The sequence below is a fragment of the Pelobates fuscus genome, chromosome 5 (assembly GCF_036172605.1).
Source record: "Pelobates fuscus isolate aPelFus1 chromosome 5, aPelFus1.pri, whole genome shotgun sequence".
NCBI lineage: Eukaryota > Metazoa > Chordata > Amphibia > Anura > Pelobatidae > Pelobates > Pelobates fuscus.
The window spans coordinates 310,248,920-310,266,740 of record NC_086321.1 but is presented as its reverse complement, the minus strand read 5'-3'; the positions used below and the strand labels follow the sequence as shown (position 1 = coordinate 310,266,740).

At 42.1% G+C, this 17,821-nt stretch overlaps 1 protein-coding gene across 1 annotated transcript in view; it reads left to right on the top strand.

The window, feature by feature from the left end:
• LOC134612222 (uncharacterized) overlaps positions 1 to 12,213 on the top strand; it is a 460,490-nt gene extending 448,277 nt beyond the window's left edge. Inside the window, exons 5-6 of the mRNA XM_063456571.1 lie at positions 11,027 to 11,178; positions 12,094 to 12,213. Coding sequence (XP_063312641.1) covers positions 11,027 to 11,178; positions 12,094 to 12,213 — 272 coding nt within the window. The remainder of the gene's footprint in view (positions 1 to 11,026; positions 11,179 to 12,093) is intronic.
• Positions 12,214 to 17,821: the final 5,608 nt, after the last annotated feature.

Sequence of the window (17,821 nt, the reverse complement as noted above, 5' to 3'; positions counted from 1 at the left end):
CCCCAAAAAGCCCTTTTTAGGGCTAGAACATCAGTCTGCTTTTTTTTTTCCTGTGTAATCTAATTGCAGTTGCCTGCCTGCCAGCGTGTGTGTCAGGCTCACAGCGTATACTGTGCCCACTTGCCCAGTGCCACCACTCATATCTGGTGTCACAATAGCTTGCATTTAAAAAACAACAACTTTTTTTGGGGGGGGAGCGGGGCCAGCCGCCGTGCTGAACGGACGCACAGAGGAAGAGCTCCTGAAAATTTTCTAACTTTAAGCTCCTAAAAGCCTGCAAAACTATCACCCGACGACAGACAGCTGAGCACCGGTGCAAGAAGCAGCCCTGGTCCCGAGGAGAGGCTTGCCGCGATGTTCCAGTCCCTCGGTCGGGTGATCCACGTCAAGTAAGAGGCGGACCGCTCGGGCGGTGAGTGGGGTGGATGGCCGCTGCCCAGCTATCCTGCCCACCAGCGGTACGCTGAACCGGGAAGCTAGGGGGTCCGGCCCTGTCCCCCCCCCCCCCAGGGGGTGATCCCGGCCCCCCACCCTGTGATCCATCGGAGCGCCACGACACCAACGAGCACCCGCTCCCAAAATGGCAGAGACCGCATGGCAAATAACCCGGGCACGAAAGCAACCGGACATACCTTCCCCTCCTGATGCCGCACTCTGCATGAAACGGCTCCAGGGATTCAACGCCAAAGGCCCGCACATAAGGGAAGTGTCAGAGGGTAATGACCCCGAAACGGGACAGCGCTACCAGGCCCTGGTTTACCCTGCCATGCCGCTTCACCTCCTATGGGAGGGTAGGAACGAACAGCCTAACACCCTAAAGTCACCATGCAGGGACTCTCCCCTCGTCTGAGACGGAAAACAAAGGGGACAGCACCCCCCCACGGAGGGAATATTGCCTCATCAAACAGACATTGAACAGAAGCATACCTGCTACCAGAGTCATCATACCTTCTGTCCCATCTTGGCAGGCTGCACAGCATACGGACGGGTCGCCCGACAAGCCACCACGGACCATCAACCGGCTGATACTGGGTTAACATGGGGTGGACATTTTAGACAAGCGAAACTTGTCCTCAGTGTTGATGTCACTAATATGATCTGCTTTATATGTTTAAGCTGCGTAAACTTTACAGATAACATGATATGCATTACTTAATTTAGCTAATCAGCCCTGGCATACTTTTGCTTATATAATCTTGGGGAACAGACCCTGAATAATGTTAGCTCTTTGGTATAACTTGGCTTCCTTTTTCATATGATAGAAACATGTAGGGTAGGAACGAACAGCCTAACACCCTAAAGTCACCATGCAGGGACTCTCCCCTCGTCTGAGACGGAAAACAAAGGGGACAGCACCCCCCCACGGAGGGAATATTGCCTCATCAAACAGACATCGAACAGAAGCATACCTGCTACCAGAGTCATCATACCTTCTGTCCCATCTTGGCAGGCTGCACAGCATACGGACAGGTCGCCCGACAAGCCACCACGGACCATCAACCGGCTGATACTGGGTTAACATGGGGTGGACATTTTAGACAAGCGAAACTTGTCCTCAGTGTTGATGTCACTAATATGATCTGCTTTATATGTTTAAGCTGCGTAAACTTTACAGATAACATGATATGCACTACTTAATTTAGCTAATCAGCCCTGGCATACTTTTGCTTATATAATCTTGGGGAACAGACCCTGAATAATGTTAGCTCTGTGGTATAACTTGGCTTCCTTTTTCATATGATAGAAACATGTCATTGCATTGTAAGCTTAAACGCCAGACTAATGCTCCCGTGTCTCTAATACTTTAACCTGAAACAGAGTAACTATATCCAGACCTGTGAGCAGACCTATTAACCCGTAATGTCAATGCTTTAGTAATGTTTAAATAGAGTGCTAATCATCACTTTATGCAGGTCACATCTATTACCTCTTTTCTTTGTGAAACGTTGAATGCTAGAAACTGTCGAGACCTGCAGCAAACGTGTTATAATAGCTTGATTATCTTTATATTTTAAAAATGTGCAGAGACCAAACTGTCATACAAATGTACACCTGTGTCAAAACTATGCTTGCATATGCTGTCGTGGCAGTGTAAGATGCATTGTTATTACTTGCACACAAAAATAAAGAATTAAAAAAAACAAACTTTTTTGACTGTAATATAATAGCAGTCAGTTTCCTTCACATGTGTGCGTTTCAGGGCCTGACAGGGCACAGTGTCACACCAGTGCAACTCATATCTGGTGTAACAGTAGCGTACATTAAAAAAAAAACACTTTTTTGACTGTGAAATAATAGCAGTCAGTTTCCTTCACATGTGTGCGTTTCAGGGCCTGACAGGGCACAGTGTCACACCAGTGCAACTCATATCTGGTGTAACAGTAGCGTACATTAAAAAAAAAAAACACTTTTTTGACTGTGAAATAATAGCAGTCAGTTTCCTTCACACGTGTGAGTTTCAGGGCCTGCCCGGTATAAGCAGAAAGTGCCTGAAATGTTACCGGATTACCGCAAGTCGGAAAGGATGCAGCAGTTCCAAAATAAATAAAGTATGCTTTACACAGCGTATAAGGGTGATGTCACAGCACAACGGGAATCTAACAGGGGAAAATGTGAAAGTAATCCTCCTCCTCTCACGACCACGCCGGCAAGGACAGGATGCTTTAAAGACGTGTTGTTGATGGAGGACATGCAGAGCTTTTTAAGCCCTACGCATCGCCATAGCCCTTCGGGGTCCACCCTCAGAGAACGACTCGACCGACAGGTAGCAGACTACCTCGCCTTAACTGCAGATATCGACACTCTGAGGAGCGATGAACCCCTTGACTACTGGGTGTGCAGGCTTGACCTGTGGCCTGAGCTATCCCAATTTGCGATAGAACTTCTGGCTTGCCCCGTTTCAAGTGTCCTGTCAGAAAGGACCTTCAGTGCAGCAGGAGGTATTGTCACTGAGAAGAGAAGTCGCCTAGGTCAAAAAAGTCTAGATTACCTCTCCTTTATTAAGATTAATGAGGGATGGATCATCTTAATGGACTGACCGTGGGCGATGCATTCGACTAAAGGGGGACGTAACAGAGGGGGACGTAACAGGGATTAAACTGATAAGAATAGTACTACTTAACACACCACTCCTATCTGGTGGCACATTAGATTGCACGTGCAGTGCCCCAAATTTGAAGTAGGAGGACCAACCAAGCATCTTTTTCCATCTCCCGGTTCCTAAAATCGATGCCATATACACGTCCCCTGATAGGGGACGTAACAGGGATTAAACTGATAAGAATAGTACTACTTAACACACCACTCCTATCTGGTGGCACATTAGATTGCACGCGCAGTGCCCCAAATTTGAAGTAGGAGGACCAACCAAGCATCTTTTTCCATCTCCCGGTTCCTAAAATCGATGCCATATACATGTCCCCTGATAGGGGACGTAATAGGGAATAAACTGATAGGAATAGTACTACTTAACACACCACTCCTATCTGGTGGCACATTAGATTACACGCGCAGTGCCCCAAATTTGAAGTAGGAGGACCAACCAAGCATCTTTTTCCATCTCCCGGTTCCTAAAATCGATGCCATATACACGTCCCCTGATAGGGGACGTAACAGGGATTAAACTGATAAGAATAGTACTACTTAACACACCACTCCTATCTGGTGGCACATTAGATTGCACGCGCAGTGCCCCAAATTTGAAGTAGGAGGACCAACCAAGCATCTTTTTCCATCTCCCGGTTCCTAAAATCGATGCCATATACACGTCCCCTGATAGGGGACGTAACAGGGAATAAACTGATAGGAATAGTACTACTTAACACACCTTATAATAACGCAGAGAGAGGAGTCTGAAGAAGAGGAGTCAGAGGAGGAAGGTGACATTGAGGAGGTGGAAGACCAAACACAGCAGGCGTCCCAGGGGACCTTTCGGGGACCCTTGGTGTTGTACGTGGCTGGGTGGAGGAAGAGACCTTCAATGACATCAGTGAGGACAAGGAACGGGACATGGCTAGCTTGGTATCCAACCTTGTGCAAATGGGGAGTTTGCGGTTGTGCAAATGGACTGTTTGCGGTTGTTTGCGGTGCGTTAAACGGGGAGTTTGGTCTGTCACTGTGAAGCGAGCATAACCCTTACACTACCTGATTGATACAACATCATACCTGATGTTTTAAAGCACGTTATTCCAAACAATTTAGGAATGTTAGGTGATTTATGCCCTTTATGGATTAAAACCAGACTCAACTATGTAATTTTCCATGGGAATCCGGCATGCCACAGTCCAGGTGTTAGTCCCCTTGAAACAACTTTTCCATCACTATTGTGGCCAGAAAGAGTCCCTGTGGGTTTTAAAATTTGCCTGCCTATTGAAGTCTATGGCGGTTCGCCCGGTTCGCCCATTCGCGAACATTTGCGGAAATTCGCGTTCGCTATTCACGAACGGAAAATTTTGTGTTTGCGACATCTCTAGCGTAGACCATTCCTGTCTAGTCAAATTCATTTTAGGTTTTTTTCCCCCAGTGAATCTTATCCACATCCATTTGGCACAATTTTATAAAAGTTTCAACACTTGCATTGGTTAGAGGTGGAACTTGCTCTTTGGTCTACATTTACACCTGTCAAATTTAGCCGACTCCGGTAAAACTTTTTCTTCCTGGATAATAGGAGTATCCTGTAAATGAAAATAACTCTTAAGGCGTATAGTATGAAAAAAACGCTCCATTTCAATGTCTATAGTTAATTTATCTCCTTCAAAGGTGGGCACAAACCCAAAACCCTTTTCCAATACACTCACCTGTGCCATGGATAATTGTTTGTTAGAAATATTCACTACCAGCGTTTCTGTTGTCTCGTTCTCCCTGGGTATCGTCTCTTGGGCTCGGTAGTAGTTGGAGCGGACTTTTTTGGACCTCCTCGTCCTTCTACCACGCCTCCTCTTTGTGTATCCCCTAAAAAAGGGGATTCCTACCAGAGTCAGATTCTCCAGAAGTTGCTTCAAGGTCTGATACGCTGGTGTCGTAACTAGTCTTATTACGCCACTGTTGGTTACGTCCCATGCGTGAATTACGCCAGGAGTATACCTTAGCTAGGTGTTATTTAACACATTCAAAAACCTGATTCCCCTTGCTGAAGTACTAGTCACTATCCAAACGTATATCCGGGTAATTAAAATCTCCAATAATTAATGTGTTACCCCGATTTGCAGCTTTCCAAATTTGCTCCAACAGCTGTTTTTCCTCATTAATATTTACAATAGGTGATTTATAACATAGCCAATCAATAATTGATTTCCCTTAGTTTGCCCCAAGCAGATATCTACACATAAAGCTTCCACATTTTCCATGTCACACTCCACCTGCCTAAGATTTGACTTTAACTCATGGTTGACATACAAACATATTGTGTACCCATTTAAGTTAACTGCCCAGTCATGTGTCTCAAGCCACCATGTGTATTATGCCTATTATATCGTATTGTTTAGTGTATGCTATTGCCTCTAGTTCCCCCATTTTGTTTTATAGGCTCCTTGCATTAGTAAGCATTTAATATTATCAAGAGTCATTTGTACTTTTTGTGAATTTTCATCAATATTACATGCCTCCTTTGTTCTAAGCTTTCCCCTGCCTCCATCTCCACCACCCATCTCCTATCCCCATTTTCTAGATTGGTTTGACCCCTTGGAGGTCATTTTCTTTAGCTTACTTCCAGGTTCCCTGAACTCATTCCTTAGGACCTTCCATTTTCCTCTGACTTTGTCATTGGTACCAATATGGATCATGACAGCTGGGTCATCTCCAGCCCCTCCCATTAATCCCTCCACTCTGTCGGCAACATGCTGGACCCGAGCACCCGGGAGACAGCAAATTGAGTCGATCAGAATGGCAGATTACCCTATCTATTCTCTTAATAATAGAGTCCTCTACCACCACAACCTGTCTAGCCTTCCTTACCCTCTCAACCCCACAGCTGTTAGAAGAAACTTCCTGCAGTACAGCTACTCCTGAGCTGATCCTCCGAACATCTTCACTCAAACTGTCAAATCTGTTAGGCTGCACAAGATCAGGACTAGCTGAACCTTTCCTCTTCCCTCCCCCCTAAAAATTACTTTTTTTAACCCTCAGGGGCTACATGTATTTAGTTAGTTTACATGTGTATCAAAAGCAGAAAAATATGCTTATTACCTCTACACTTAGTACAAGCTAGCAGAAAAAATATTTCACACTAAGGTTCAAATATTGCCTTTTGAAATACCCTTGAGTGTCTTCTTTAAGAAATGGTATGCCTTTATGGGGTACTTGGAATAATCAACCAACTAAAAATACTCCAAAGTGGGGTATGGACACAGCGTAAAATTTAGAGTTTGAAAAAAACTGAATGGCTGTGTCTCAAATGTGCCCCTTCAACGTCTACATATACCTGGCAAAGGTACATATGGGGGTATTGCTGTGCTAAGATGACATAGCTGAGAAATATATTAAGTATTATAGAGCCAAAATAGATGCAAAATATACCGTACAAACGCAATGTGTGTGTCAAAAAAGGCAGACTTGGTAATGCTAGCGGCAAAATGATTTCACGCTAAGGTTCAAAATATGTCTTTTGAAATACTCTAGGGAAAGATTAGAGATGCAAATTGCAGTTGAACACAAAAAGCAAAAAATGCAAAAATCGTCTTCCATAAGAAATGTTATGCCTTTTTGGGGAAGTTGAAATATATAGCCTGCTAAAATACTACAAAATGGGACATGAACACAGTGTAAAAATGTAAAGTTTGAAAAAACCTGCAATGTCTTAAATGTGCCCCTTCAACGTCCAAATATACCTGGCAAAGGTACATACAGGGGTATTGCTGTAATCAGACAACATGGTTGAGCAACATATGAAGTATTATAAAGCTGTAGCACACTTAAGGTTTTTTAAAATATACAGTACAAATTCACTGTGTAAAAAAGGCAGAAAAATGATCGCACGCTAAGGTTCAAAATATGCCTCTTGAAATACCCTTGCATGCCTTCTTTAATAAATAGTATGCCTATTTGGGGTAGTTGGAATAAGCAACCTGCTAAAATATTTCAAATTGAACACGGACCCATTAAAACCATCTTTGAAAATTGACACAGAAAAATCTGAACTTGTCACGTATCTTTTACAGCACTGTAACTTCACAAAATAGTGTCTAGGTCATACATTGGGCATATTGTTTTACTCAGAAGAGGAAACTGAGCATACTTATGGGGAATTTATGACAGTGGCACTTATCAAATGTATGAAATATCCAGCAAAAATGCAACATGTATGTAAAAAAAGTCTTTCTCACCACAAAATTTGAAATAAATTGGCAAACAAAGTTAAGGCATAATATATGCCTAATAAGATACACTGGAGTACCTGTTTTCTCAAATGTTAGTCCTTTGTCGGGTTATTTGAACAGTCAAACTACTATACAGGGAGTGCAGAATTATTAGGCAAATAAGTATTTTGACCACATCATCCTCTTTATGCATGTGGTCTTACTCCAAGCTGTATAGGCTCGAAAGCCTACTACCAATTAAGCATATTAGGTGATGTGCATCTCTGTAATGAGAAGGGGTGTGGTCTAATGACATCAACACCCTATATCAGGTGTGCATAATTATTAGGCAACTTCCTTTCCTTTGGCAAAATGGGTCAAAAGAAGAACTTGACAGGCTCAGAAAAGTCAAAAATAGTGAGATATCTTGCAGAGGGATGCAGCACTCTTAAAATTGCAAAGCTTCTGAAGCGTGATCATCGAACAATCAAGCGTTTCATTCAAAAGACTCAACAGGATCGCAAGAAGCGTGTGGAAACACCAAGGCGCAAAATAACTGCCCATGAACTGAGAAAAGTCAAGCGTGCAGCTGCCAAGATGCCACTTGCCACCAGTTTGGCCATATTTCAGAGCTGCAACATCACTGGAGTGCCCAAAAGCACAAGGTGTGCAATACTCAGAGACATGGCCAAGGTAAGAAAGGCTGAAAGACGACCACCACTGAACAAGACACACAAGCTGAAACGTCAAGACTGGGCCAAGAAATATCTCAAGACTGATTTTTCTAAGGTTTTATGGACTGATGAAATGAGAGTGAGTCTTGATGGGCCAGAAGGATGGGCCCGTGGCTGGATTGGTAAAGGGTAGAGAGCTCCAGTCCGACTCAGACGCCAGCAAGGTGAAGATGGAGTACTGGTTTGGGCTGGTATCATCAAAGATGAGCTTGTGGGGCCTTTTCGGGTTGAGGATGGAGTCAAGCTCAACTCCCAGTCCTACTGCCAGTTTCTGGAAGACACCTTCTTCAAGCAGTGGTACAGGAAGAAGTCTGCATCCTTCAAGAAAAACATGATTTTCATGCAGGACAATGCTCCATCACACGCGTCCAAGTACTCCACAGCGTGGCTGGCAAGAAAGGGTATAAAAGAAGAAAATCTAATGACATGGCCTCCTTGTTCACCTGATCTGAACCCCATTGAGAACCTGTGGTCCATCATCAAATGTGAAATTTACACGGAGGGAAAACAGTACACCTCTCTGAACAGTGTCTGGGAGGCTGTGGTTGCTTCTGCACGCAATGTTGATGGTGAACAGATCAAAACACTGACAGAATCCATGGATGGCAGGCTTTTGAGTGTCCTTGCAAAGAAAGGTGGCTATATTGGTCACTGATTTGTTTTTGTTTTGTTTTTGAATGTCAGAAATGTATATTTGTGAATGTTGAGATGTTATATTGGTTTCACTGGTAAAAATAAATAATTGAAATGGGTATATATTTGTTTTTTGTTAAGTTGCCTAATAATTATGCACAGTAATAGTCACCTGCACACACAGATATCCCCCTAAAATAGCTAAACCAAACTAAAAACTACTTCCAAAAATATTCAGCTTTGATATTAATGAGTTTTTGGGGTTCATTGAGAACATGGTTGTTGTTCAATAATAAAATTAATCCTCAAAAAAACAACTTGCCTAATAATTCTGCACTCCCTGTAATGCCACAAAATCAGACATAGGACCATCTACGAAAATTCTAACTATAGAAACTGAAAATGCATGGTCTCCCATATGGTATTGTAGCGTCACAGAATAGTGGCAAAGGCATACAATGGGGGTATTGTTGTACTCAGCAGATGTAGCTGAACACAATTTGGGCTTCTGTACAGGAATAGCACACATTAACTTTACCAAATACACATTACAAAAACCTTGTTATATGTGTATATGCCAAAATAGAGAAAAAAATATCTTACTCCATTATTAAGTAGAGATTGGCGGTGAAATGGCTACGTAAAGTTTCAAAATAACGTTAGGTATATAGCCTGTGATGTCTACTTTATATAAATATATACTTTTGTGCAGCAATTTTGTTTCCTGTGATGGGTACTAAACTTCCAAGACAAACATACCAACTTCTCAAATTGTTTCACATTAAAATTCTATTTTAGTCCTTGTAGTTTGTGACCTGTAACTTTCAAAATAAACTGAAATCCTACACATATTATGTACTCAGTAAATCAAGACACAAATGAATAGATTTTTAATTACTTTTCCGAAGCTGGACATATTATGCACACGTTATTATTGCCAAAACATTGGAAAAAAAATTTTGGTAATAATTGAGAATTTATATATGTATAAGTCATATCAAATTAAAGCCCTTTGTCGTATAACAAAACGGTATACAATATGTGTTGGTACAATAAATGAGAGAGATGCAAATTGCAGTTTAACACAAAAAGTATAAAATGCAAAAATTGCCTGTGTTTTTAAGAGGTTAATGGGCAGGGCCAGTGTTAAAGATTGTTGGATACACAGGCAAAGATGCATTTTTCTGCCCCCTCCTATTTTTCTCAAAAATGTTTCTTCATCTGTATGTCCTTAATCCCCCCTCTTTAAATTCTTAACCCTTTTGTGTTTCTTATCCTCCCCTTTAGTATATTGTATCCTATATTTTTCCCTTTGTGTCTTTTACACCCTTTGTGTGTCACCTTCTTTCTACCCCAGCTCTTTTGTGTGTCTTTTTCTAACTCCAGTCACTTTGTGTGTTTCTTTCTCCCCTTCTCAACCTTTCTGTGTGTCTTTGCCCACTTCCTAATTCCTGTGCCCCAGCCCCTGCCTGTCTCTTTTGAATCTTTCCCAGCCCCGATGTGTGCCCAGCCCCTTTGGATGCCTCTCCTCCAAGCCCTGGCCTGTCTCATTTGGCAATTCCTCTTTGTCGCTTTTTCTCCCTCTACAGTGCCTCTTTGTCTCTCTCTCCACAGCCCCATTTATGTGCCTCTTCCTCAGCACGTTGTCTCTTTTTCCCCCAGTCACTCAATATCACTTTGTGTCCTCCCCAGGCCCCCATCAATTCCCCCGTGTGTCTCAATCCCACCAGCCCCCAATGTGTCTCAATTCCCATCACACGCTATGTGTCTCATTCCCTCAACCCCATGTGTCTCAATCCCCTACCTCCCCCATGTGTCTCAATCCCCCAGTCCCTCTGTGTCTCATTCCCCATCACCCCCCATTTGTCTCGTTACCGCTCTCCATTCCATTGGTGTCTTGCCCACTCTTCTCCCCTCACTATCTGCCTGCTCACCTCTCTCCTCCTGTGTAGCTTGGCCATGCTCACTGAGAGCGCCAAACTGCTTTCTGTCAAACCAGGGAGAGGAAAGTAGCTCTTTTCCCATGGCCCACACTTGGTCACACTACAGACAGGGACCGGCAGTGGTGGAGCACTGTGCTGCGGTCTCCTTCTGCTGGTCACCCGAATCATGTGCCCCCTCGGGCAGGTGCGCCGCTAGGCGACTGCCTGTGCCACCTTATAGTAGTGCTGGCCATATGAATTGGTTAATAGCAACAACTTTAACTGCTATTTACTGATAAGATTTACAAGCCCTTTCAATGTTCTTCTTTAAAGCAAGTTGAACTGTTGCTGGAACATGTAAAAATTGTACTTCCTTATTTTGCTATACAATGTTTGTTGTTGAACAGGCTATTGTGATAATATATTACAACTGTCTCTTATATAGTGAAATTGAACCCACCACAACAAAAAATTAGTTGTATTAGGAAGGATGGATATTTGAAGATTATGTGGGAAAGAGATGGTCACCTTTTTATAAATCAAGAATTTTGTAAAGAAGTCCAGTACAAGACAATGACACACTCAGACTGGAAACAGGTAAGTTATAGAAAAGTATTCCTTGACAAAGGTACCAAAATGTCTGTCGGACTGGTGCGGGGGGGAATAATTGTGTGTTTATTCTCACCTCTTGTTTTTAGGTAGTCCTACTCTATTTAGTCATTAGTATCGAGTGGATACTGGATCAAGCAGTTTTAATTTTTCACCAAAAAGCTCATGATAACATATGGTCTCAGATTGCCACTTTAACCGTCAATCTTCCTTTTACACTAATTGACAGGGAAGACAATCTGTGGTTGGAGAATAAATATTTAACTACTAAGTTTCCTTCAAATGCAAGATATACTCCTTCTGCTCCTTCCACATATACACATTTGTACTCAGAATTGCCAAATGAAAATTCTAAAACGTATTGTGTTCCTTTGTAGCCCTATAATATGTTATCCTTGGTTTATGGCTACTGGGTGTTATCTGTAGAAAAGTTGAAGGAAATTTCTGCAAACCTTTTTAAACCTAAATAAATTCAAATATATAAAAAATAAATAAATATTGATATGAAAATGGTCTTATAAAATATTAAACCAATTGTTGCACATTAACACCAGTGTAGAGGGATTGAGAAACAATTATTTGCAGCTGCTACACTAACATCAGATCACCAAAAACTAAGTTTACTTCTGCTAGCATTGTTGGGATTACTGGCATGCCTAAAATAACTTCTGTTGAATCTAGGAAATTAATATTGTTTCTAAGTATATATGTTCTGATGTGTTCTTGGAAGCTGGTGTATTATCTATTTTAGGAGCTCTGGGTATTGCACGATTTGAGTTTATAGTTGATTTGATATTGAAGGAAGTTTCAGTCCTAAAAATACTCAAATCAGTTTAATAGTGGCAATTTTTTTTTTAATACAATCTTGAAAGAGATCTCTACTTGTCTAAATGTTCATTTTAGCTGCAGTATTTCATGGGAAAGTATTTGCTTCCTATGGATACATCTCAATTTTTAGCATTATACAATGAAGAGTTATGCAATGAAGAGGCTCACAATATAAGTACAAGTACTGCATACTGATGCAGTGTCAGCCTTACATTTCAAAAGTGATTTTGATTAAAAATTATGACCTCACTGAACACCAAGTTTGGTGTTTAAAAACAAAAAAAAAATAGGAAATTTCCTAAGGAAGGTCCATATTCTATTACAGACAAAGTAGGATCTTCAGTCTATCTAGGTCAAACATCACATGGTGTAATTGTCTATAAGCATGCAGTGCACGTTTGGTCTGGTAGATGGCTGGCTTCCTTGAGCCTTGCTTTTTCAAAATCTGTGACTTATTTTGCAATGACTCATCTTTTGTGGTGAGAAGTTCTTTTATCTGACTGCACATGTGAAATATGTGTCATTAATACATTGATACCTTGGACAGGCAAAGATGTTATTTATAGTTTAGTTGATATACGCGTACCTTCTAATGGTTAATTATTATTACCTGAACGTTCACATAGAATGTGACAGCAGATAAGAACCATTTGACCCATCTAGTCTGCCCAATTTTCTAAATACTTTCATTAGTCCCTAGCCTTATCTTATAGTTGGAATAGCCTTATGCCTATCCCACGCATGCTTAAACTCCTTTACTGTGTTAACCTCTACCACTTCAGCTGGAAGGCTACTCCATGCATCCACTACCCTCTCTGTAAAGTAATATTTCCTGATATTATTTTTAAACCTTTGCTCACTATGTATCCTGTGCTCACTATGTATCCTGTGCTCACTATTTATCCTGCGCTCACTATACTCACTAAACCTTTGCCCCTTTGTCCTCTTGTTGTGGTATTTTTTTTTGTTTTTGTTTTTTTAAATATAGTCTCCTCCTTTACTGTGTTGATTCCCTTTATGTATTTAAATGTTTCTATCATATCCCCCCTGCTTTGTCTGTCCTCCAAACTATACATGTTAAGATCCTTTAACCTTTCCTTGTACGTTTTATCATGTAATCCATGAACCAGTTTAGGCCCTCATTTGACAACCGTGCAGCTAGTTATAGCTATGTTGGGCCCTCATTTGGCCTCCACTATCATAAGAAAGTGGAGGGTGAGCTAAACCATATGAAACTATATGTATACTTATCAATTGTGTGGTAACTGATATCTCCATGTCAAACTCTATATACTGTACATGAATACATGTTAAAAAAAAAAAAAACAACATATAGTGCAAAAGTTAACAACAAATGTAAAAAAAAAAACTTTTATGCAAAAAAGTTGTAAAAAGTGTCACGTATTCATCCGCTTATAAAAATGTGGTTAATGGCATTTACTGTCCACACATAAAAAGTTGTGCCGAGCAGCAACCAAATCCACAGAAAGGTTAATGCTGAGCAGCAATTATACAAATGCGAACCTGGTAACTACCTTTGGGGTCAAAGGCTGGTTACAGCCTATCAGATCTAGAGGAGGGGAATTTAGGCCCAGTTCTCATCTTGCTCAGTGCCCTGTCGTGGTTTCCCTTGTGGTTGTCCGAGAGCGCGTTATTGATTCTGGTTATTTGACTTTGGCATTGTTTTTGACTTCCCTGTTTTCTGGCATCCCTGACTCCTGGCTTTTCCTTATCGTTGTCTCTTTCTGTTTCCCTTTACCTCGGCTATCCCTGACTATTCTTTGGTACGTTAGTCCGGCCATACTTTACCTATCAGTCCTCTGTGTTACACAATTCTACGTGCTGGATCATTCTGTAATCCTGACAAAACGAAAAGAAAAAAATTATATATATATATATATATATATATATATATATATACACACACACACAACAGTTTTTAGACAATGACTCCAACAAAGTGTGCAAGTAACTTCCAGACTTTACAGCCCACCCTCGGCTCTATGTATAACACTCAGTAATGGATACGGTGGTGAAATTATGAAGTCCCTGAGAGATACAGGACATCACACATACATTTATATTAGGTTCTCACTTGGCCTTCCACAACATATTCAGCCCTCGGTAGGCAACCTACTATGACCACCATTTTAGGCAGGGCCGGATTAACAGACTCATTGTTTTAAAAAAATAATAGTTGCTGAAACCTTCTCTCAATCATTTATTCGGGTACTTTTTAAGCACACCCTATGGCTGCCAAACGACCTACCAAAATTCCAACATTTCAGGACTTCACACTGCATTAGCTTATCTCATGACCACAGTAAATTGGTGACACATGCAGCACTCTATGCCAAACCTTTAATATACTTGAGCTCTGACCATTTTCAATAAATTCACTTTAGAATTTTTAATCGTTAATCCATAAACCTAATTGGATACAACCTTCAACATTTTTTAAATCATTCTTTTACAATAAGCACTGCTTCTGCAGTCTCTAGTGGAATACCCCAGTATAACACATCATCAATGACTGGGACGGGGAGATCATCTGCATACACCAGATGTGATGTACTCTTTGTCTTCTTCAGATGTGAGGCTTAGTAGTTTCGCACAATTTTCATTATGGCCTCACTGTTACTGTATAACTGTTTATTATCACTGGCCGAAATACATGAGGAAACAGCCTATATATTACGGCTTGACACTGACTTAAGATGGCCATCATGGCCACTAGTTAAAGTGAGAGGTAAGTGAGTGAGCATGTAGTACAGTTCAGGAGCAACAACTGTATCCTCCCCTCCCCTGGAAAAAAATAAAAAAACAACAAAGCAACACCAATAAATCATGGAAACACAGTTCATCCACAGGAACAGGAATTTTCCCGGGTCCTATTGGAGGACTGTCTGAAATCTTGGAATCATTCTTGATTGTAAGAGGTCAAGAGTGTGGCAGTGGCATTGGGGGCTGCCACCACCAGGCAGTGTGTTAAGGGTCTCAGGACTAGAAGAAAGGGGGATTGGCAAGCCCAAAGTGGGTAAAATCAGGACAGGTGCTTGGGGAACCTCCGACCCAGAGCCACAAGGCACCACAGGAGGGGAGTCCAAGTTTTCAGAGTCAAATCAAACTCCATTGCAGACATGTTCTATCACCATGGGTTTGGATTCTGGAAGCTTTGGGATCAGGGATGTCGCCAAGGATGCGGGTAACTGGGAATGGGACCGCTGTTGGTCTACATGTCATCTGGTAATGGATCCATCTTCCAGATGGACTCTGCACATCTTGGGTCCCAAAGATTCCACAATTGTGGCAGGAATCAGAGTTTTGGAAGATCCATAACCCAAACCTCTTTGTGGCCGTGGCCATCTTCTCTTGAGAATGCAATATGTGCTCATAGATAGTCTTGGGGCAAAGCATGTCAAAAACAGTCCATGGCCACCTTCCTTGAATGAGCTCAGCTGGTGTTGTACCAGTGGTAGCATGTGGTGTTCTATAAGCAAAAAAAAAAAAAAATAGAGTCCAACTCCTGAGGCAATATCGACTTCTGGCTTGTCAAAGCCACTGTGGCCTTAAAGTAGTTCTTGATAGTCTGTATAAACCGCTCGGCTTCATCATAGGTCACTGGGCTTGATATTCTGAACAGTAGTAAAGCCTTGGAACTTATGGCTTGTAAATTGGTCCCCATTAAATGTGACAATCTCCCTAGGGTACCCGAACGTGGCAAATGGGTGTAGTAATATGGAAATTGTTGCTTTTGCAGTTGGCTGGGCAATTGGAATGATCTCAGGCCATTTTAAGTGGGCATCAATTATAATCAAGAAGGTCTGCCCTCTTATGGGACCTTCAAAATCCAACTGTAGGTGAAACCATGAAACCGTGGGCCAAGTTGTGGAGGGTCTCTGGCAGTTTGTGCACATCCTACACAAGCATTGACCTATGCCGTGAAATTGGCCACCACACATAACCTTGTGCTTTCTGTTTCATCCATGTGGTACCAGGATGAGCAGTATGTAACAAGTCCAAGATATGTCTCTGGAGTGTTTTTGGTATGATCAACACAGTAAAGGAGGAGACTATATTTAAAAGAAGAAAAACTACTACAACAAGAGGACATAGTCTTAAATTGGAGGGGGGAAAGGTTTCAAAATAATATCAGAAATTATTACTTTACTGAGAGGGTAATGGATGCATGGAATAGCCTTACAGCTAAAGTGGTAGAGGTTAACACAGTGAATGAATTTAATGTGTGGGATAGGCATAAGGCTACCCTAGAATTAAGATAAGGCCAGGGACTAATTAAAGTATTAAAAAAATTGGGCAGACTAGATGGCCGAATGGTTCTTATCTCCCGTCACATTTTATGTTTCTGCCCCTCTATCTCCTCATAAGACACAATTGTTATTCACAGCCAATTCCATGTGCATTAGGTAATCAGGTTCGTAATCCTATGTTACAGTTGCTTGCAAGCTGTTTTGTGTAAATGAAAGCACGGTGTTGAGAAAAGCATCCTTCACTGTATGGGCTCGCTCTCTGGAAGTCAGAAGGTGTGTGGTGGTGTACCTACAACTCTACGACAGGTAGAGAAAAATATAGAAGCATTTCTGTTAGCCAGGATATTGTATCAGCATTGGCATTTGTAAAATGCTCAACTGGCTGTTTTTGTTTGTGGGATAACTGCAGAGTTTGACACGAGAGGAACGGCTTTCACTGGAAGCCATGCATGACACTAGAAGAGATGAGGACTTGTTTTAGCAATGAAAAAATTTGAGCTAACATTGGAAAAGTTAAGTGGCCTTACTACATATGGAGCCCCAGCCATGGTTGGCTCACAGAAAGGGTTAGTTGCATTTGTCAAGAAGGATCTTGAAAAAAGCATTGAAAGTCATGTTTCAGTATTTGCAGATGACACAAAATTCTGTAAAGTAATACAATGTGAGCAAGATATTACTTTGCTGCAGAGGGATTTAGATAGACTGGGGAACTGGGCACTCAAATGGCAGATGAAAATGCAAAGTTATGCACTTCAGCGTAAAGAATACACAAGCTAGAGGCGGAGCCTAACCCCGCAAGTGAATGGCCGCATAAACCCCGAGCTCCGCCGAGGCCTAGCTTAAATCATAAGCCATTTTCAGCAACTGAGCCCCCTAACTCCCCCGAAAATCCACCTTGCTTTCCTCCCTGACACCCACACCCACCCTCCCCATGGGCGGCGGGAAGAAAACCAGAAATTCCTCTGTCGCTCCGATCTTCCGGCAGAAGCCTGAGCAACAACAGGCGCCATCTTTGGAACCAACACTGTCGGACTCAGACTCCGAAATGAGCAGCCAAGCACACTCCGAGAGAGCGGAGGCCCCGCTGACCAGGAGGGACATGCGGGGATTCCTGGCCGACTTTAAATAATCAGTGGCAGACGAATTGGACAAACGGCTATGCCCCATAATGGAAGGCATGGCGGACTTCTCAGCGCGTGCACAAGCCACAGAGGCCAGTATGGCGGACATGGACGAAAAAGTACAGGAACATGGCAGTGAACTACAACATCTACGTGCACAACTAAGATCACTTGAAGAATCCAACGAAGATTTGAACAACAGAACACAATATCAGGGTACGGGGTATCCCGGAATCTATCTCCACCGACCTCCTCACTGACACCCTTACCGGGGTCTTTCAAAACCTCCTACCAGAGGCCACAGCAGCCGATCTATTGATGGATCAGGCCCACAGAGCGCTTAGAGCCCCGAGCTCCAACACCGCTACCCCCAGAGATATCGTGGTGCGGCTCCACTTCTACCACATTAAG